The sequence below is a fragment of the Dipodomys merriami genome, unplaced genomic scaffold, assembly GCF_024711535.1.
Source record: "Dipodomys merriami isolate MVZ:Mamm:240054 unplaced genomic scaffold, mDipMer1.0.p SCAF_1, whole genome shotgun sequence".
Taxonomy (NCBI): Eukaryota; Metazoa; Chordata; class Mammalia; order Rodentia; family Heteromyidae; genus Dipodomys; species Dipodomys merriami.
The window spans coordinates 68,477,160-68,500,335 of record NW_027202270.1 but is presented as its reverse complement, the minus strand read 5'-3'; the positions used below and the strand labels follow the sequence as shown (position 1 = coordinate 68,500,335).

The window sequence follows — 23,176 nt, the reverse complement described above, 5'->3', positions numbered from 1 at the left end:
CAATTTTGTGTCTTTCGCAAGTTCAATAAAAAAGGTGCAGACTGATGACAAGTAAGATGTGGATGGCAGCTCATTCCACATTACAAAGTTAGATGCCCAAATGCTTTACATAGGACACCTAACAGATGGTAATGTATTTCAGCCATTACCAATGTGAACATGATTCAAACCAGTGACCCCAGAGGTGAGGGGTTGTACATCCAATTACAATTTCCCACTTTCCTTAAGTGTTAAGATGCCCACAGCAATATATTTTATTTACATCAAGATGCAGTGTATAAACTATATTTGATAAAATAGATGACTTCATGTTCTCAACTAAAATCAAAGAATGCTTACTTAAGTATTTTTTTAATTGAATCAGACTTTAATGCCATCGTATAATCTTTTGGTTAACAGTGCTCATCTTGATTATTCTAACAAAGAAAAACATGGAAATTAATACTTAAGTTGTAGAACTTACATCATCTTTTGAAATATGAATTAGAAAATTTGGAAGAAGTACCTGGGACATCTGTAAAAGTTTCTCCGAGGACAGAGATGTGAAAAGGAAGTTCTAAATCCTTTAGGTGCATTAATACCTTAAAAAATGTCTCTGGATCTTTGTCATGCTCCCTGGAAATAAACACACAAAATACAGCTTGTGTTACCTTAGGGTATATGTTGAAAAGAAAGTGGTTTCATTTTGCACAGTGCCAATTCTTTTCAGGGTCTTTGCTGGCGAGGAAAATCTCTGGCATTCACACAGACATTTCTCCCTATTATTCCACTATAGCAGCCACTGAGTGTTTTCACATCCTCACACGTCTTTCCTAGGATGATGCCCAGTCCCATTGAATTTTTTAAAATCTATTTTTTATTGTTATTGTAAAGGTGATATACAGAGGGGTTTCAGTTATGTACGTCAGATAGTGAGCACATACCTTCTTATTTTATATTTTAAGTTTGGACTATTTTGCTAATAAATATTTTTTTTAATTTTTAAAAATTTTATTGTAAAGATGGTATACATAGGGGTTACAGTTACACAAGTCAGGTATAATGAGTACATTTTCTTTTGAACAGTGTCATTTCCTCCCTCATTTTCTCCCTGTTTTTTCCCTCCTGACCCTCCTCCCACACAAGATAGATAGGTCACTGTCAGCTAGTGAGTATCACTGCTGCATTTGTTCACCCTTAGTGTCACCATTTCTTTTTTTAATTTTTTTAATTTTTATTTTTTTTAAATTTAGTTTTATTTTATTTGTGAACATACTGTACAGAGGAGTTACAATTAAGTTTCACCATTTCTATGCTACTCCTTAACCTCCACAAAACAGATAAACTTACATAAAAGACAGGAATATACAATGGAATTCTATGCTTCCATCAGAAAGAATGACATTACCCCATTTGTTAGGAAATGGAAAGATTTGGAAAAAAATCATAGTAAACAAAGTAAGCCAGAACCTAAGAAATATAGGTTCCAGGGTTTCCCTCATTTGCAATAATTAGTATACATCTAGGATAATTTTATCAGATGAGCAGAAAGGCTCAAAAATGAAATGAACCCCAAGATAAGGACACAAGAGGTCTTTGTTGTTGAGGTTTTTTTAAATGTACTATGCAATTTTTTTTTTTGTTTCCTTTGAGTGTTCTTCCCCCTATGGTAGATCCCCTGTTGTCACTGTAATTGATTTTGGTACCCTGAATCTTGTATATACCTTTGTCTAATTTGGGGAGAGGAGGGGGAATAACAAAATGCTGAAACAAGGACACAGGATGACTCACTGCAACAATGATACCACAAGACAGTATACTCGAAATGAACTTTACAAGTTCAGGCAGTCGGAGGCAGGAGAGGAATGAGGGAGGTGGAGGAGGGAAGGGATAGTGGGAGAACAAGAGAAGGGGTAACAATACCCAACAAGAAATATACTCATTGCCTTACTCATGTAACTGTAACCCCTTGGTACAGCATCTTTACAATAAAATATAATTTTTTAAAAAAAGATAGAAGGTACAGAAAATAAGAACAGCAACAAAGGAGAAAACAAACAAAAAAACCCCAAAAAGCAAAATAAACCTCATTTGCCATTGAAGTTTTAAGGCTTGACATCCTTTGTTGGGGAAGGAATCTTTATTTTTTACACTTTAAGGTTAGGTTACAGAGGGTATATTCAATCTTTTTCTTTCTTCCCAAACTGTCAATATTATACCTAACACAGATATTCTTAAAAGAAAAAATTCCTTCAAAGAATGATTCTCTGCTGATCATGAGAATGTGCTAAAGATGGACCTCACTTCCACAGTCTGAACGACTTCTTCCTACATTTACTGATCTCCTTTATGCACACAAAAATATACATTCTCGGGAGTGAGATTATAGGCCATTCTACTATTTTCTCATTCCCAGTGATTGAATAGAGCAGTGTAAATCTTAAAAGGGAAGAGACAAGTTTAAGTTTAGACCTAGTTCTATTAGGCTAAGAGTGGAGGTTATTCGATATATAAAATAATAATGAAAATAATGATGATGATAGTAGATCATAGTTCTATTTAGGCTTTAAAAAACATGGATTAATTTTAGTTTAGTTTGTCAGTCTTTTATGCAATGACAGAATGAGGGTCTGTAGGACACTAAAATTTTCAAAAAAAATACAACTTAACAAATCACATTAAAATGGGATGAGATTTTTTTTTTTTACATTCTAAGGTGTGAATATTTCAGTATGTCTTGCATTTAATTACACTGTTTTAAATTATCTTATTTCAGACAGCTGTAGACCAGATGTCTTCAAAATATTTGTTCTTATTTATAATTCAGAAATATTAACTTCTTTTTATATTACAGAAAAATAGTTATATATCAGCAATTGAATTTCTCATTTACTACTAATTATGTGAAATAAATCTGTAAAATGATCAAACTGCTATATGAAGAATGAAAATTACATCATTCAGGAAATCTCATGAAAAATGACATCTGTACCCCTAAATGTGTTAATGCAAAATTCAGTCAATATTTTCAGTATCATGAATTAAAACAAATGCATCTTCTAATTAACATTTTAAATGGCATTTATAAGCTTATGAAATTGTAATATCTTATAGAATTAGAGTTCTAACACAACTTATTTTAAGCTCTATGTCTCTCAGCTTGATTTACTTCAAATAATAAAGAATGTGATGGCAAACTGTTCATTGCTTTTTAAGATGATGTGTATTGCATACATGTACCATTGGGAAGCTTCTGGATGGTTCTTGTATATACTACTATTGTGGGCAAGAACAAAGACTCCAAACAGTGTGAGAGGGAAGAATGCACCATATGCTATGTACAAACATATCAATCAAATAGCTGCCACCTTATCTGTAAAATGTTCTTCAGTCTGATTCTCTTGGAAATACTAAGATGAAAAGAATGGAAACAATATAATACATTTTAAAGAGAATAACACTATAGGGAAATCTAGCCTGTCGGTTTTGGAAATATTTCATTTGGAGTATCAAAGTTTTGGTAATGCAACACCAAGAGACCATTTATTCTAGATATCTCCTGTTTTAGCTTTTGTGTGTGTTCTCTTCACCTCTTTCCCCCTTCTTCCATGTGTGTATTAATACAAAAGTAGATGAGGTTTAATAGGCCTATAGTTTAATACAGCCTATAGTTCTAAAACGATCCAATGTGTTTTAAATGCAGTAGGCTTTATGAACTCTATTTTCAGTGTTTTTACATCAGCTAAAAGCATGACAATCCTACCATATCCTTTAGCTTTTTCTTATAGATGGACAAAAGCTTTCATATCCAAGTCATTTTGCATAAAACTCGAAAGAAACTTGTGTGAATCCCTATTTTTTTTTGTTTAAACTGTAATATATAACTGGTTGTAAGGTGGACCTCTAGTAACATCAGGCATTCTCTATTACTTTATTTTGTAAAAAGTACTCTTTGGGGAAGATGTTTTAGCCTAAAGTATTGTTACAGAATTCGTGATTTGTATAGTTTTTAACACTCCTCCATTTGTAGAGGATGGTAAAAATGGAAGGAAAGTAATTAAATACTGAGATAGTAATTATTTTGGGAGCCATAACCTAACAATTCAAAGAGTTGGATCCTGTTGAAAATACATGTTTTAAAGACCTCTTAAAAAGGCAACCAAAGCTGGGCTCTGATACCTTATACCTATAATCCTAGAGAGGCAGGAAGTTGAGATATCTAAGGATCATAGATTAAAGCCAGCCTGGGCAGGAAATTCTCTGATACTCTTATCTCCAATCAACAACCAAAATGCCATAAGTGGAGCAATGACTCTAGTGACAGTGTTAGTCTTTGGCATAAAAGCTACTGGACAGCGTCCAGACCCCAAGTTCAAGCTCTAGGAGTGACACACACAAACAGTAAGGCACTGGAGCAAGTGGTTACTAGAGATTATGACTAGTAAGTAGGTTTCCATAACTGGGGAAACTATTTCTAGTGATTACATCAGGCAGTTTCACAAAGCCCTGTTCTTAGATAACAGGTAGGGAAGAGGATAGGTATCTACAAAAGTGGCAGCATGCTGGTGCTAGAAATATAGGTGAAAGAAGTTGAACCAAAACTGCTTCTTGAAGTATAAGAGTGACAAAAGAATAATTCTAAAATATTTCTCATAGTTTGTGTTTAAAGTGCTACTTAAGAAGTTATGGGTTAAGAGAGATGGACGACAATGTTGTCAGACACTTTGTACTCATATACTGTTTGTAGAATGGCAACTCCTTTGTATAACTACCCAAAGATAATAAAAATGTTTTAAAAAATAAAGTGCTATTTATATCCAAGTTGGAAGATTATAAATAAATATACACTCAACTATTTCATCTATGTTGCTCAAATTTAGCTAAAACTTTTTGAGTTTACATTTTGAAAAACTAGAAATTGCCCAGCATTAAGCAGTTTGTGGCACAAATAGCAGCCATTAGCCATAATAAAGCATGATGATATTCAAATTCTTGTCAAAACAAGTAACTTATTCTCCATATCCAGTTTACCCTAGTGGCCATGATATATCAACTTAAGCCTATTTGCAATAGAATATGGGAGCCAGGTATGGTGGTTTATGCCTATAATTCTAGCTACTTGGGAAGCTAAGATCTGGAAGATCACAATTTGAGATCAGGAGATCCCATCTCAGCCAATAAAAACCTGGAAATGGATAGATGCTGTTAGATCATGCCTGTAATCTTTGCTACTCAAGAGGCTGATATCTGGAGGACAGCAGTTCAGAGGCATACATAAAAATCTGAAAAGTAACTAGCAAAAAGGTAGGGCTCAATTAATTGGTAGAGTGTCAGTCAAGCAAGTAAGCCAAGCCAAGACCTTGAGTTTAAACTGTGGTACCACTCCTACCACCAAAATAAAAGTTGGGTGTAGTAGCATGTATGTAGCAGTCATCCCAGGAATGCAGAAAGTGTAAATATGAGGGTCAAAATCCAGGCCAACTCAGGGAAAAAGGGAGACCCTATAGGAGAAATAATGAAAGTCAACAGGGCATGACTCCAATGGTAGAGAGTCTAACTAGCAAGTGCAAGAAATTGAGGTCAAATTCTAGTATTACCCCTAGTCCTGCATATAATAATAAAATATAAATTGATCTTGATTGTTTTTACAGAAATGTAATGTGAATCTTTTGTATATTTGATTGCGTACCCGTATAAGAGGATTTACAACTTCGGTGGGGGAGGGTAGTTATAGAGGTGGGAGGGAAGGATGATAGGGGGAAAACAAAGGAGGAGACAATAATGCTCAATAGGAAATGGACCCATTACCTTGCTCATGTAACTGTAACCCCTCTGTACAGCATTTTTACAATAAAAAAGTACAAAAAGAAGGATTTATGGTAATATTCTGAACAATGCTTTCTATTTTTAAGATTAAATGTACATTTCATAATACACCCAAGTCTTTAGAATCATACTTACAGAATTATTGGCTCCTGAACATAAGAAATATAAGTAGAAACATGTACTTTTTGTTTGCTTGTTTGTTTTATTTTGTGGCAGTCCTGGGGCTTGAATTCAGGACCTGGGTGCTGTCTCTTAGCTTTTTTGCTCAAGGCTAGTACTCTACTACTACAGCCACACCCCTACTCCAGATTTTTTTTTTTTTTTTTTTTTTTTTTTTTTTTTGTGGTTAGTTGGAGATAAGAAGCTAGCCCAGACTAGCTTTGGACTGTGATTCTCAGTATCAGCCTCCTGAGTAGCTAGGATTACAGGTGTGAGCCACAGGGGCCTGGATAGAAACAAACTTTTTTAATTAATAAGCTTTTTTTATTGTGAAAATACCGTACAGAGGGGTTACAATTATATGAGCAAGGTAATGAGGACATTTCTTATCAAACATTGTTGCCTCTTCCTTTGTTTCCCCTTTGCAGTATTCATAATAAACCTTAGCTTTGCCTCAAGAATTCAAATTTAGATAAGTTAGCCAATAAAACGAAGATGTGCACATTGGTTACTATTTGTAACCAATATAATAGTATAATGTAGTTTGATACAAATATGATCCAATATTGATACAATATATAGAGCAGCTATTAAAATAATGCTGCAAAGTATATTTCTTTTTTGTTGGTCTTGGGGCTTGAATTCTGGGCCAGAAGTCTATTTCTTAACGAAGAAAATATTCAAGAAATACTCTCAAGTAAAAGAGAGATGACAGAGTAGTATGCATTATATGATCTGTTTTTGTAAGACACGCAGATGTTTTTGTATAGAACAATGATTGAGGTGTATATCTCAAAGCATTATCATGCATGTTCCCTTTTTCTGTTTGCTTTCTCTTTTCCTTATAAACATTTATTGTTGGGATTTTGTTTGTCAGTTGTGGGGCTTGAACTTAGGGCCTACGTGCTATCCCTGATCTTTTTTGGTCAAGGCTAGCGTTCCACCACTTTAAGCCATAACTCCATTTCCATTTTTTTTTCTTTTTTGTCTCTTGGGGTTTGAAATCTGGGCCTGGATGCTGTCCCTCAGATCTTCAGCTCAAGGCTAGCGCTCTACCACTTGAGCCACAGCTCCACTTCTAGTTTTCTGAGTGGTCCTGCCTAGGCTGGCTTTGAACCATGATCCTCAGATCTCAGCCTCCTGAAATCTGAGCTAGATCTCAGCTAGGATTACAGACATGAGCCACTGGTGCCAAGCTTCCACTTCCACTGTTTTTTAGATGGTTAGTCAAAGATCAGAGTCTTGGATTTTTTCTGCGCAGGCTGGCCTTAAACCACGATCTTCAGAACTCAGCCTTTTGGGGTAGCTAGGATAGTTAGGATTACAGGCATGAGCCATCAGTTTCCGACTATAAACATGTACATCAATTTATGTAGATCATTTATAACACTTTTGAGAAACCATGCTAATATCTTGCCATAAGACTGTTAATGGGCTTTTTGCTTAATCTAGCATTGTTAGACTTATAGCAACATCATTTCTCCTTCCTGTGACCCATCTATGTTTGACAACTACTAATCAAAGGAAGTTGCATTATCATAAAGCATTCCAGCAGATGAGAAAGTCCTGTTTCTCAACATTTTCCTTACTCTTAACTTGGTAGAAATATAACAGGTTGTTTAGGAATTCATTCTCTGCTATGGCAAAAAAGACCAGCACAGAAATATTTCAAGCTTATTGGAAGCAGCAGATACACCAAGAACAGTGTTTATTCCCAACATTTATTTATTTATTTATTTACTTATTTATTTATTCTGAACATTTGAGAAGCCAAAATGCCTGTCAGGCGTTATTTCCTTCATCAGTCTATGCTGCCTTGCATTTCCCATTTCATTTCTGAGAGCCTTCTTATTCATGAACATCTATTCAGTGAAAATTAAAGATTCCTGTGTCCTTTAGCTAATATTAAACTGTTAACTTTTCCTATTTTGCCACACAAGCTTATTCATATTGAACGCAAGCTACTTCATCTAGTTCTCGAATACCTTGTGTTGACACCTGGATCTTCCTAGATATTCATGTATCCAGGAACAAAGCACTGGATTGGGAGCTCCACAGAGAAGGACAGATGATACTACTAATTGCCGTTCTCTCTGAGTAGTGATAGACATTACTTGTGTTTGTCAATATTCAACTTTCACTTTCTGTGCACACAGAGGACATCTCCAAACTGGGATGAGGACAAGCAATGGCCAGAGAATTGTAATCTGATTGATAAGTGTCAATGTGAGACAGAAACATCTAAGAGTAGTTCTGTCTTTGATGTGATAAACCTTGGGGATTTTGTGTCAAGATGGTTAGGTAGTCTGAATTGCCACTTGGAGAGTTGCTCTTGCTATGCCCAGGACTGAGAAAGCAAGAACATGTGAAAAGATATTGTACTGTGTTTAAGCAACTGAGATATGGAGTAGTGTAGGCATTGGGAGTTGCTTATCGCATCGTAATGTATGTTATGCTGACAAAATAGTATTTATAGCCCAAAGTTAGCTGCTCTATATAAATGTTGGATAAAAGAAGGTGCTAGAAAGGTGAATTACATTTGCAGAGCTTCTGTTACAATCCAGGTCCCATGCTAAGCACCTGATCATAATCCTTTTTAAGCCTCTTATCCAAGTGGGCACACAAACTAACTACTCTAAGAGCACACAGAAAAGACAGAGTCTGCATTGCAATTGCACCTTATTACTACAAATTCAAGTAGTTTGTTTTGAAATTTTTTATGAGAGGAAAAAAGCACTGGACCTTCAGCTCATGTGTTCACTTGTAGATCATGAGACCACGGATATTCTTTAACTGTGACTTGTCTTTCAAACTTATTGGAGAAGAGGTGGCAATAAGAATATGAAAAAAATAATACAGATTTATGATCTCTGAAAGTACAATTTCTAATTTCTTCACTCTTCAGGTACTTTCCTCTATTCCCTCTCTAACTCTTCATTATAATGTACCACTTCATGTGGCAAAAGACTGTAACTCAAAGCATTTTGGAGGCAGAGGGTGATGACTGGGAATCTAAGGAAAACCTAGGCAACAAGGTGAGATGCTGCCTCAAAATAAAACACCCTCCTCCCCCCCCAAACTCCACTAAGAACAAATACTTCACTTCAATTTAGTATTTAGTTCATCATTTTCAAATGTAAGGTTTCTATTTGCCACCCTGTATTAGTTCTCATGATGACTGACTTTCTAGGGTCAGAAATTTAATTTCCCTTCACATGAATGACATCAGTGGGCAAATAGACAGTGTGATTTCCCTTTACAGGTGCTGTTTTTCCTTCTGAAGTGGTGTGTCAGAATGCAAGAAACATAGTCAGGAATTTTTCAACTCCCATGCCACTCTCGTGTGTGTGTGTGTGTGTGTGTGTGTGTGTGTGTGTGTGTGTGTGTGTGTGTGTGTGTGTGTGTGTGTGTGTGTGTGTGTGTGTGTGTGTGTGTGTGTGTGTGTGTATGTTTGTATGTGTCTGTGTATATGTGTGTCCTGGCTTTTCTACCAGTATCTCTATAGCCCTAAACTACAGATTATATCTTGTTCATTATTGTATTTTTAAACATCTCCCACCATCATTTACTCATAGGTATTGAGGACCAAAACTATACCCTAGAGCTTTCTCTTGCTGCTATGTATTCTGCCCTTTAACCTCTCTTTTGGTGGGAGAATGAAAAGCACAGTTCATAGAGAAAATCCTAGCCATTAGCAGTATCAATATGGTGTGTGTGACCACCAGGCATACCGCACAATCTCACACAGCCTCAGCTTCTTTATCCTTAAAACAGGAGAATACCACAAATTAAAAGTTCATTGTCAAGGCCAGGCTAATAGCTACTCAGGAGGGTGAGATGTGAGGATTACAGGCTGGGCACAAAAGTCACTGAGAATTTTATTTCCAAGTATTCAGCAAGAATGCCAGAAGTGGAGCTGTGGTTCAAGTTACAGAGTTCTAACCTTGAAGAAAAAAACTCAGGGATAGTGTCCTTGAGTTCAAGCCCCAGGACTGGCATACACAAAAAAGTTCATTGTGAGGAATTAAGGTAAGGTTAGCACCCTGATGTCACACAATATCTGCTCATTTTATACACCTTTCACTTTTTGTACTGGTGGTATTTTATTTACCTAATTACTCAATTTTAAATTCTCAACTGATATATAAAACCATAAGAGTAGGAGAGCAACATAATATTTCAATAAATGTATATATTGTGTGATGTTTAAAGCAAGTTAATTGTGTCAATATTCTCAAACAGCTATCATTTCCTCATATTGAAAATCTTTTCTTCGGGCTGGGAAGGTGGCTCAGTGGTAGAGCGCTTGCCTTGCATGCTTGAGGCCCTGGGTTCGATTCCTCAGCACCACATAAGCAAAAAAAGAAAAAAGCTGGAAATGGCACTGTGACTCAAGTGGTAGAGCACTAGCCTTGAGCTGAAGAGCTGAGGGATAGCGTCCAGGCCCAGAGTTCAGGCCCTACGACCGGACAAAAAAATCAAAAAAAAAAAAAAAAAAGAAGAAAATCTTTTCTTCATATTCAAAATATTTAACCTTTTTGAGATACACAATACAAAATTGTCAAGTGTAGTCCCTCTACAATGCCATATGAGAACTTGTTATTCCTATGTAATTGGAAGTTAGTTCCCACTGATCAACCAAACCCTTACCTCCCCTCTTTTCTTCCTAACTTTTAGCAACCACCATTTCACTTAATTGCTATGAGATTAACTTTTATAGTCTCTTGTGGTTCTTTTCTTTCTGTAAATAGGTTTCACTTAATATAATGATATGAAGTTCTATCCATAAGATAAATAACAGGATTTCATCCTTTTCTTCCAGCTGAATAGTGTTCCATTCTACACAGTGTTCCATGGTCCACATGTACAAAATATTCTTTAAGTATTCATCATCAGTTGATGGATACTTAGGTTGACCTCATATCTTGGCAATTGTAAATAGTGCTATGCTAAACATAGGCATAAAGGTATATTGTTGACATATTCATTTTATTTCCTTTAGATATTAAACCAGTAATGTGACAGCTAGATCATTAGTTCCATTTTTAATTTTTTGAGGAATCTCCATATTATTTTCTATAATGGTTGTACTAATTTACATTCCTACCACAGTGTGAAAGGGCTCCCTTTTCTCTATATCCATGTCAGTACTTGTTATCTACTTGCTTTTTTGCTAATAGCCATAATTAAAACACTTAAATCAATTTATCCCCTTCCCCTTCTTTACCCTAAATATGTAAAAAATCCATTTTTTTAGCTTTTCCAACTTTATTCTCAGAGACAATCTGTGTGAGTTAATAAGTCTCCCTCCCCCCAACTATTGTAGAAATCATATTCCTTCTTACATGTACCAAAATGTCATACTCAACAATGAGTTCTGGGTTGCAAAAGAGGATTTACTGTTTGCACATGTCTGTAAGGCTTTGTCACAAATTAAAGACACACAAGTGCTATATACTAATATGTTTCATGTTCATTGTTTTAAGGCAAATATGGACTCCCACTACTAAACTGGCCAGTCTTCCAGTAGTATACAGAAGGCAAAATCTTAGTAGAAATGGTAATGTCTTCAGAAAGAAGCAAAGGCCAGGTGAGTATAGTATGTACCCTATCTATGCTGTGCTCCAACTCTAGACACGAAACAGAGGGACTGATGAAGAGTTGAGGAGAACAGAGCTTTCAGATTTCAGAGACCTATAGCTTAGAAGCCTGAAGAAGGAGCATGATCCTAAAAATGAATGTTTGACAACATGTGTTGTGGTTTGAAAATGAAGTGTTCCCCAAAAGGCTCATATGCTGAAAGCTTGATTTCCAGATGATGGGAGAAGACTGGATTATAAGGGTGATGATTAGATTAAGCTACATCTATGGATGAATGTATGAGTGAGTTCACAGGTAGATGCCTTATTTAAGAGGTAGAGGCTGATTGGAGGAAGTTTGTCAGTGGAGATGTGCCTCTGAAGAGCTTATCTTGTCCCAATCCCTGCCTCTGTCTAATTCTCTCTGCTTCCAGGCTGCCAGTAGCTGTCCTCCATCACACTCTTTTCCAATTATGTTTGTTTTGTTACAGGCCTAAAAGCAATGGCTAGTTGACAATGGGCTGAAATTCGGAAACCATAAGCCAAAATAAATCTTTCTTCCTTTACATTGTTTCTCTCAGGTATTTTGTCACAGTGATAAAAAGCTGACCATAGCAGTACATCTCTAGGAATACTATACGGGTACCAGCCTTGAGAAATTCCTAAAAATGAAAACATAGTTCAGTATTAGGCGAATGTCATGGAAGGATCACAGAGCTACTGGCAGACAGACAGAAGGAAGAGATCCCTTCATAGGGTCCAACATGTGAGAAATGGTAACCAAGAAAACAGAAGGCAGAAAATCTCAAACTACTTAAGATTTCTATTACCATACTGAAATGAGCCATCACAATGTTATAGAAAAATTTAAAGAAATCTAATTTATGCATATCAGAGCTTCCTTGTACTATCTGCACATTCATATTCCTGTCTTTGCTTTAAGTAGAGAGAGGAAGTGATCTCTCATTGAAAATAAAGTCTATTAGCACTCTAGGCTTTACTCCTTGTCTCTTTTTGAGAAAATTGTATTCTCCTATATAGCCCTAAAGCCTATAGTCCTATTCTTACATCAAAATTGTTCATTTATGCTTTTGTATCCTTTGTTTTGTTTTGTTTTGGTCGGTCATGGGGCCTGAACTCTGGGCATGGGTGCTGTCCCTCAACTCTTCAGCTCAAAGCTAGTGCTCTATCACTTGAACCACAGCACCACTTCCAGCTTTTTCTGCTTATGCGGTGCAGAAGAAATGAACCCAGGCCTCATGCATGCGAGGCAAGCACTCTACCACTGAGCCACCTTCCCAGCCCCATGTTTTTGTACCTTAACATCTCTTTTTCTTGGCAATACTTATTAACAAGAGATTTTGATGATATACAGTTTTGGGGTGACTTTTATGTCACCATTACACCTTAGAAAATTAGCTGTGTTCCTTTCCTCCAGATTTACTAGGTTTTCTTTGCTTCTTTCCTGTTCCCTTCTCCTGGATGATGTGCTCCTATTTAGTCCCTTCCTGCCTCAGTCCTTTGGCTTATTATGCTCTCTTCTATTTTGACACTAATGAAGATACTGTGCTTTCTTAGAAAGGTCACTTACATGGTTTACAAATACTGAGTTACAAATACAACCTAGTGACCCTGTCCCAATTAAATCTTCCCAACCATTCTATCCTGAAAGCCACACAGTAGAAACCATACTTAACAAATTTTTCTTACCACTAGGTCTCACAGAGTTTTCTTTAAAATCTCCCCACTGCTAAAAGCTTTGACTCCCTAATTTGTTTTTCCTATTTCCACTCTCCTGGATATGACACACAGCAATTTTTATTTGGCTGTCTGTCTTAATAGTGAGACCTATTTCTCTGAAGCTCTGGGTAGGAAGTTCATCCACACCCCTTCCTCAACAAATTGGTACATCATGAAGTATCTTAATTAAGACGAATTGGTCTTCCCTATCCTGGAATGTTACTTAAGCAGCAAGCACACCAACCCACATCATTTTAGACCCTCACACTGTCTATAATTACTCTCTCTCAGACTTGTGAGGTAATATGGAACCAGATTCTTTTCTCATTACTAAGTCTTTCTGGGATGAAAGTTTCTCTTTGTTCAAAGTGGTGACTAGGGCCATAAATTCCAACTGATTTGCCATTTTAGATTTGTTTCTGTATTTTAACATTATTTTCCTCTGACATATAGAGTATTCTTTCTCTATATTTTAAATGTATTAAAAAATGTGAACTGGTTATCCTGAGAGCTACCATGATCCTATCTATATTCTTTTCTAGAAATTTCTCTCAGGGTCTAGTCAAGTGAATTTTAATGTTCCTGAAACCTGTTATACTACCTCTTGAAGAGAAAGACACATGATTCTAATTTCTTGTTTTACTGTGACAGCTAGGGGCCTTAGAGCCAGGCTTTAAAGTATTCAATCTCAGCAACTATCAGATAGTACAAAAACTCAATAAACAGAGAAATAAAAAAATTCAGCAGATAGGCTCAGTAACGATAAGAGGACTGTACATCATGGAATCAATGATTAAAAAAAAAATAATCAGGGGCTGGGAAGGTGGCTCAGTGGTAGAGTGCTTGCCTTGCATGCATGAGACCCTGGGTTCTATTCCTCAGCACCACATAAGCAAAAAGAAAAAAGCTGGAAGTGGCGCTGTGGCTCAAGTGGTAGAGTGCTAGCCTTGAGCTGAAGAGCTGAGGGACGGCACCCAGGCCCAGAGTTCAGGCCCCATGACCGGACCCAAAAAAAAAAAATAAAATAAAATAAAAAATAAAAAATAAAAAATAAATCAACAGAAAGAAGACACACCTAGAAAAAGAAGTCACCCTCAAGGATATGTGAGAATAAGAAAAGAAGAGATGGCATGTGTACTCTCAGAGTTCCAGAGGGGACTTGTTTGTGAATGTACAACCATTTAAATAATAATTTCAATGAAAGCAAAGTGCAGGTGCACTGTAATAAAACTGAAGTAATTCACAAATATATGTAGTATCCACTAAAAAGCTCCACTTTTCCCCATCCTGGATCCACTGCTCAGCTGAAACCAATACCCACAGCTCTTGGTAAAGCAACTTCTAGAACTCTTTCAATGCACATTCTAACATATATTTGTGTGAGCGCACTTTTAAGGAACATCATTCTTATTCTGTAAAGATGAAAGAAAAGTATCAGTCACTACATACTTTGTATTTTCACTAAATACAAAATAGATACCTTCCTATAATAACAAACATCTCATTTTCCAATGATTATATAATATCTTCATTTTGTACATAAATTAATTCTCCTAATATTAGATACTTAAATTGTTTCCGAATTTTTGAGGTTTGAAACAATTGTAAAAGAGACTTTGAATTTATTGTTACTTGGAGTCATCCTTGAGAAATACTTTTTCATTCTGATTCACTCCTATTCTAATATTCATTTACTACTGATGATTTCATGAATGTGTTCTTTATATTATTTCCTACTTATTTGTATGCTGTGCTCTCATAATTAGTCTAAAAGCCCCACATATCAGAGAAACACTTTGACTCCATAAGTTGTTAGGCAGTGAGGACGTGAATAAAAGATGTTTTCATCTTAGGTGAATAAAGCCAGTTATTTTTTAAAGTATAGTTAGATAGGTTTATGAAATGACACTAAAGACTTTTTAAATGGAGAATTAAACATCATCTAGAATTATTAGATGTTTTTCATCCAAATGGATTTAAATTCTTAATGATGGGTTTTCATATTCAGCTGTGGACAAGGTCTTCAATCATATGAGAAAGAATCTTAATTTGAAGAGAAAACCACTCTAAAACTAGTTTCTGACTTTAAAAATGCAAAAACAGAAATGGGCAAAGTGATTAATAAGAAATCTCTCTGATGGTGAAAAAAATGAAAAACTTAACGCGCATTTTATGTATTATGTCTTGTTTCTAGACCCAAAGAGACTGCCATGTATCCTATCTGACAGATCTCAGAAAAGAGACTGTTCACCTTATACAGCAACAACTGCTAGGCCTACCAGATTGTCATGGCAATGATTATGAAAAAAGATAAACACAATGTACATAGCTTTTGACCTTTTCTGCTCGTCCCAGACATATACTAGTTATTGCAAGTAAGGGAAACCATGGGACCTATCTTTCTTTTGGCCTGGATTACTTCCCTTAATATAATTTTTTCCAAGTCTTTCTGTTTCCTAACAAATGGGCAATGTCATTCTTTATGATGGAGGCATAGAATTCTGTTGTATATACATGCCACATTTTCTTGATCCATTCATCTACTGAGGGACATCTGGGTTGGCTCCCTATCTTAGTTATGGTAAATAATACTGCAATAAACATAGTTGTGCTGGTAACTTTATTATGGTCTTGTTTGTGATCATTTGGGTAAATGCCTAAAAGTGGGATTGCTAGGTCATAGAGGAGCTCTATGTGGAGTCTTTTGAGGAACCTCCATACTACTTTCCAAAGTGGTTGAAAGAGCTTATACTCCCACCAACAATGCAGTAGGGCTCCCTTCTGAACCCTTCAGCATCTGTTGTTATTAGAGTTCTTGATTCTAGCCATTCTAACTGGGGTGAGGTGGAATCTCAATATTGTTTTGATTTGCATTTCTTTTATGGCTAGAGAGGTTGAGCATTTCTTCATGTGATTATTGGCCATTCTTACTTCCTCTTTCGAGAAGTTTCTTTTTAAGTTTTACCCCACTTATTTATCAGGCAGTTGTTTCTTTGAGGATTTGTTGTTGGGGGATTTAATTTTTTGAGTTCAAAGTATATTTTAGATATGAGACCCTTGTCTGTTATATGGGTAGTGAAGATCTTCTCCCAATATATGGGCTTTTTATTGATCTTGCTAGCTATGTCCTTTGCCATGCAGAATGATCACAAACAAGACCATACTAAAGCTACCAGCACATCTATGTTTATTGCAGCATTATTTACCATAGCTAAGATATAGAACCAACTCAGACACCCCTCAGCAGATGAATGATCAAGAAAATATGGTACGTGTGTGTGTATGTGTGTGTGTGTGTAACACACACACACACACACACACACATACACAAATGGAATTCTATGCCTCTATCAGAAAAAAGGACATTGCCCCATTTGTTAGGAAATGGAAAGACTTGGAAAAAATGATATTAAATGATGTAAGCCAGGCCCAAAGAAACATAGGTCCTATGGTTTCTCTTATTTGCAATAACTATTATATGTCTGGGACAAGCAGAAAAGGTAAAAAGCTTTGTACATATGACCAGATAAGATGATGTTAAGCAAAATGAACCCCAAGATAGGGACACAAGTGGTTTTTTTCTTTCTTGCTATTGTTTCTAACATATTTATAAGGTACCATGTGATTTTTTGTTGTTGTTACTTTGAATGTCCTCCCCCACAGTATAACCACTGTTTTCACTGTATTTGATATCGGTATAATTTGGGGAGGGGAAGGAAAATAACCAATTGTTTAAATAGGGATACAGGTTGACCCATTGTAACAATGAGATGTACAAGACACTGTTGCACAAAGAACTTTACAATTTAGGTGTGGGGAGGGGGAGTGTAGTTGTGGAAGTGAGAGGGAAGGGATAGGAGGGGAAAAACAAAGGAGGAGGCAACAATGCTTGATAAGAAATAAGAAATGTACTCATTACCTTGTTCATGTAACTGTAACCGCTCTGTACAGTATTTTCACACACACACACACACACACACACACACACACACACACACACACACACACACACACACACACACACACACACCAATGAGTCGGATGCTAGTGGCTCACACCTGTAATCCTAGCTACTCAGGAGACTGAGATCCAAGGATCATGGTTCAAAGCCAGCTCGGGCAGGAAAGTCAGTGAGTTTCTTATCTCCAATTAACCATCAGAAAACTGTTAGTGGTACTGTGGTTCAAGTGGTAGAGCACTAGCATTGAGCTGAAGAGCTGAGGGACAGCGCCCAGGTCCACAGTTCAAGCCCCATGATCTACAAAAACAAAAAAACAACAACAAAAAACTACCCATTGCAAACTCTTAAGATACTTAAGTATAGTACAGCATTTTGATTAAGGGACCCTAACGAAGTCAAGATTCCAGGGCTGGATCACACTCTAACTTCAGAACTTCAGACAAGTTACACTTTAGAGCTCTAGGCTTTGGTTCTCTCATATATTAAGTGGGTATAACAGACTTTAATAGGGATTTTGATTATTGTGAGATAATATAATGTATGAGTATGTTTTGTATATTTTAACTTAAATATACTTACATTTTACTTTAAAAAAAAAGATGAACACAATGTGGAATGTCTGTTTTAAAAGACCTCTCAATATAATTTGTTTTTGCTACATATGTTGCATTTTTCATGTTATAAACAATAGTGATTATGTATCTCATTTCTTCTCTCATATTCTTACAAAGGAACTAAACCTTTATCATTCTCTTTCTCTTTATGAAAAGAGTTCAAGTCCCAAAGCTTTCTGTTCTTGTTTGAGGCTTAATACTTAAAGTTCTTAAGAGCTAATCACTATAGGTTCCATAGGTAAATTCATTTTTCATATGGGAAAGATTAAGATTCTGAATATTATAATTATATCACATGATATAAATTAACTATATTGCTAAAGAGAAAAGGTTGTCTAGAATTAAGATGTCTCATGAACCAAATTCTTCATTAATTGGATATATTTCTAGTCCATATCACAACAATTTGTTTACAGTAAATTATGGATAGGAAAGAATAATCAGTTATGTTTCACAGTATATTACTTGTGTGTGTGTGTATGTGTGTGTGTGTGTTGCTCAGAATTGAATTCAGGGCCTTGGGTTACTACAGCCCATAAGAAAATATTTTGATCAAATTTGCTTTTTTCTGAGAGATGTATCTAACTCCCACCAAAATAAAAGAAACAGCCATCAGAAGTTGATAATTAATTCATATTTAACTGTAATTTAAGGATGCATTTTCAGACCATATTAAAGTACTTTAATGGACAATTACTCATAGTGGAAAGAGTTAAAATTTTAGTTTTCATACTTAGTGGAAATATTCCAAGGCAAACCAACAAACTATTCTGAGACTAAATATTTTTTTATATGTAGCAATATGACTAAAAATGAACTTACTTCAAAGAGTTGTTGAGAGGATTAAAGAAGATAATGTATCAGAAACAATTTGGAGTGCTTGGCAAACAGCAAATATATAAGAGCTGTTTCTATTATTATTATCGTCCTCCTTCTCCACTTCCTTTTTTTTTGTTTTTGGTCAGTCGTGGGGCTTGAACTCTGGGCTTGGGCGCTGTCCCTGCGCTCTTTAGCTCAAGGCGAGCATTATACCGCTTGAGCCACAGTGCCACTTCTGGTTTTCTAGTGGTTTATTGGAGATAAGAGTCTCACGGACTTTCTTGCCCAGGCTGGCTTTGAACCGCGATCCTCAGATCTCAACCTCCTGAGGAGTAGCTAGGATTACAGGGGTGAGCCACCAGCACCCGGCTTCCTCATTGCTTTATTCTTCATTGAGAAAACTGGAAATGTAAGTCTATTCCAGCGAGTTTAATAACTACCATAATGGTTAAAAACTAGAGTTATTTACAATAAACTGAAGATACCATTTACCTTGATAATAATAGAATATGGTAGTTATTAAACTCGCTGGAATAGACTTAAATTTCCAGTTCTCTCAGTGAAGAATAAAACTATCAGAAGAGTAAGACATCAATCTCTCTTCCTCCAGAATCATACAATAAGAAGAAAAGCAGCTAAAGATAATGAAGGCCCAGTGGTATACAGTGGTGAATGTGGAGAGGGGACAACCTTGGATTCTATTTTTTTAATTTAATTTAATTGTAAAGATGCTGTACAGAGGGGTTACAGTAATTTGAGTATGGTAATGAGTACATATCTTGTCGAGCATTGTTACCCCATCCTTTGCTGTTCTCCCACTAACTTTTCCTTCTCCCACCCCCCTCACTTTTCCCCCTTCCCAAACATGTAAAGTTCATTTCAAGACACTATACTGAAACCTTGGATTATTTAGAGGGACCAGCAGAAGATGCTTCACCACGGTAAAGTGTTCACCCTGAATGCAAGGCCACAAGTCTCTCAATAGTAAACATTAATGAGGTTTGTGGATTACCTGTGCTAAGAATTCCCTTGTGCCTGATCAAGTTTGAGAAGTAGAACACTAAGTGCCAAATAAGGGATCAGGCAGAGAAGCCATTTTTGCAATAGCTATGTGTTTCATAGCTACCTTTTGGAGAGAAAACAGTTACACAAGTACATTTGTTGGTACAAGAACTTTCAAACTTTCCATGTCACATCTTAAAATAAGGTAATATTTTAAAAGGTTTTGGAAAGTGTTCTGTTTTAAGCTCAAATTTGATGGAAAGTAGTTTTTCTTTTTTTTAAAAGTAGAATCTGTAGTATACTTTCTAAATGAGAAACATGACCCAAAGATTCATCTATGTATCTGTATATAAAGTTATATGAATAATTTCCTTAAGAAAATGTTCAGACATATTTTCAAGATAAATATATGTGCAAAATAGAATTTCTTTAGTATTTATTTCAACTTTGCTTTCCATTTCTGTACTGTTAATATTTTGACAGTCATTTAAAGTTAGCAGTTGAGTGCATATATTGATATATTTTAGATACAGGAAGAAATAAAACAAAATACAATTTTAATCATTAATTTAAAGAAAGCAATTAGTAATTTTGATAACTGTTGTGTTTACAGGACAGATATAGCAAGTGTCTCAACAGAGTGCTTTTACTTCATCTAAACGTTCTCAAAATCTATGAAGCAAGGGTCAAAAATTTTTTTTCTTTACTTGAATATCAATTTACTAAGGATGCTATCGTTCTGTTTTCAAAATGATCTAGAACAAAACATTGTCGTATATTTCTAGCGTCCATTTTTAATAGTGTAGCATCTAAAGCATAAACATAGATTTTTGACCTCAGGACAATCCTACCCTTGTTGGAAGCCAGGAATTCATGTCTTGCAGAACTGAGCACAGAGTGTGCCCTACAGGCTTTTGTACCGTGTACTGGGATACAGGTGTGATGACAGACAAGCGGACACTCTACCCTCAAGGACCTAAACTGCAGTTAAAAGAAAGGCTGCCTAACTTGTACTAAGATTTTAGCAATGAGAACCAAAGCCTATTGTCCTCAAGACCTTGTCTATTACTATTACCAATGCCTGGAATTCCTTAAGCCTTTTATACGACTTCATATCACAATTTTAGCAAAACACTTTGTTCCTAAGATGCTTCCACTAAGCATCATTTAATATGATCAGAGAAATAAGTAAAACTTTCCTTTTAGGGTTTCATTTTGTGAAAGCAAGTAAACACAAAATCTCTTTTAAAATGGAAAAATTCTCAGAAAGATAAATATAAAGACAATATCAAGAATTCATACTTTAGTGTGGTTTAATCTAAAATTACATGTTATATATATTGTACTTTTTGGGTATTAATGTATTGATCCAACTCGTGAAGAGAATATAAGTTCAGAATATAAGAAGGAAGGTCAAAGAGGAAAGATTTTTAAATTGAAGAGAACTGTGTGAAATATCAAGTAAAAGAAAGCTTTGGGCACCTGGGTAAGACATCAAAGCTTATGCCAGGAGGAAGGTAAACAATGTATGAAAGTGTGACTGGAAAACCTTCACCCATTTCACAATTGCTACAGGCTGGCTTTTAAAATAAGGATTAGGTTCACAACAGGTTAAACATTTAACAAGTCTTTCAGTTCAACAGTCCTGAGCCCTGGCCCAAGAGGAGAGCAGGGCTTTCTAGACTTGAGGCAGGTCTGGGGATTTCAAACTGCCACTGACTCTGCTCTAACCCAGTTACCAGGGGTGCTGAACACCACTGTTCACTCTTACTTCAGCATTAAAAATGGAATATGAAGGCAGCATTATTTCTAGTTTGGGTCGAGTCTTTCAGGGCTCCCCGAGTACAGGTTCACATTTAGACTGATTCACTATTTTCTCTTGCAACACATGTTGCTTAGGAGCTAGGAATAAATGTGTTGGAGGGAATCCCTTTTTCGATTAGCCTCACTTCTGTAGTGAAGCATTGCCTGACTTTTCCTGACAGAATTAGTTGCTTCCTCTTTTGGGTTTTCACTTATTATGTTGTACTGCAATAATCTGCGAGTTCTCTGAGGCAGAGGTCTCATAAGAAGCTGTATTGATACACGTGTAGAAGGATAATATTTGAAGTATTAATCAATATGTTTAATATGCTCTCTCCCTTGGTACTTCCTACTTCAAATCCATTCCTGTGCTGCCCCCAGCAATGAAAGAAAAGACAGTCCATAATCTGCCCTTACAGGAAGGTTATTATGTGCAAATTTTTCTTAGAAGACAAACAGTTTACTCTTGATTTGTACATCAAATTTTGCAGCTGAGGCCTAAAGAACAGTTTTAGAAAATTACAACAAGTAGGGTTTTCTTAGTACTCTCCTTTTCTCTCCTCTTTCGCCAAAAAGGTTTAAAGAAATCTCCAAACAAAGTAGGCTGTCAAAGGCAAGGTACAGAGGATATAGTAATTTTTGAGTGGAGATCCAGGGTTGAAAACTGGGAGAATAAGATGGCAGAGAGCCAGGGGGTGGGAGTGCAGATGGTCCAGACCCTGTGCCTTTTCCTCTACCACTTAGGGAGGAGCATTGCAGGCATCTCCATGGCCAGCAAGGAGCCAGAAAGACTGAAGAAAATAAATGGCATGGGTTAGGGAGGTCTGAAAGTGAACCTGCTATTTCCTGAGATCAATGGATGTAGGAGAGTAGCCAAATTCTCCAAGCCTGTGAGTACAATAAAGAAGATACTGAACCAAGCCAGCATGGCATGGGCAGTACCACTTTAGCTGAAGGGCCCTGGCAGCACATGCTGATATGACCAGGACAGACTGTGGAAAGATGGTAACTTAATGCAGTAGCACTAACACTGGGAGGTAATCACCAGAAATGACAGTATTCTTTTGTGAGGTAACAATGTGATCATCTGCCAACTGAGACCAAACCATTTCCTCTGAGGCTCTCAATCATCCTTAGAACCTGAGTTCTGTAACACAGGTTAACAGTAACAGCATAACTTCACAGAGGGCTAATATGAATGAAAAACTTCTAGGCAAATAACATGATTTCACTCTCATGATTCTATTAGATAGGATCTAGTCTTTGACTTATTTATAGAAAAAAACTGAAGCACAGAGAGGGTAAGCAGTATGTACTTGTTATCCAAGGTACCTAGTGGTGAGGGAGTAGACCTGGATTGTAAACCAGGTCTGCACAGTCTGTCAGCAGAGTACAATCCAGCATGTGTGAACATAGAGTTGAAATTCCCTTACCTCATGAAAATTTGTATGAATAACTGAATTAGTGAATGATTCTTGTGATCTTTGCAGTTAGCACTTGGAATTCAAGTTCATTTATTATGGCTTTTGTGCTAAAGTGAAAATATAACTTATTTTATTTGAAAGGAAACATTATTTTAATATATTTTAAAGTATATAATTTGCAGACACATAGACACTGCAGGTTGAGGAATAAACCTAGTACTTGCTTTTACTAAGGCATTCCTACCCATTCACTTTCCCCCAGCCAACTCG

The 23,176-nt window shown here is 36.2% G+C and overlaps 1 protein-coding gene and 1 non-coding gene across 8 annotated transcripts in view; both read right to left on the bottom strand.

Annotated features, from left to right (window-relative positions):
* The window catches only part of Gtdc1 (glycosyltransferase like domain containing 1), a 388,745-nt gene that overhangs the window by 49,526 nt on the left and 316,043 nt on the right, over positions 1 to 23,176 (bottom strand). For all 7 annotated transcript variants that reach the window (XM_070023661.1, XM_070023690.1, XM_070023653.1 and 4 more), the window contains one exon: positions 506 to 615. In XM_070023661.1, the coding sequence (XP_069879762.1) occupies positions 506 to 615 (110 nt within the window). The remainder of the gene's footprint in view (positions 1 to 505; positions 616 to 23,176) is intronic.
* Positions 11,295 to 11,416, bottom strand: LOC138835242 (small nucleolar RNA SNORA40). The gene has a single exon (XR_011374528.1). It is a non-coding gene; the product is annotated as a small nucleolar RNA SNORA40 (small nucleolar RNA).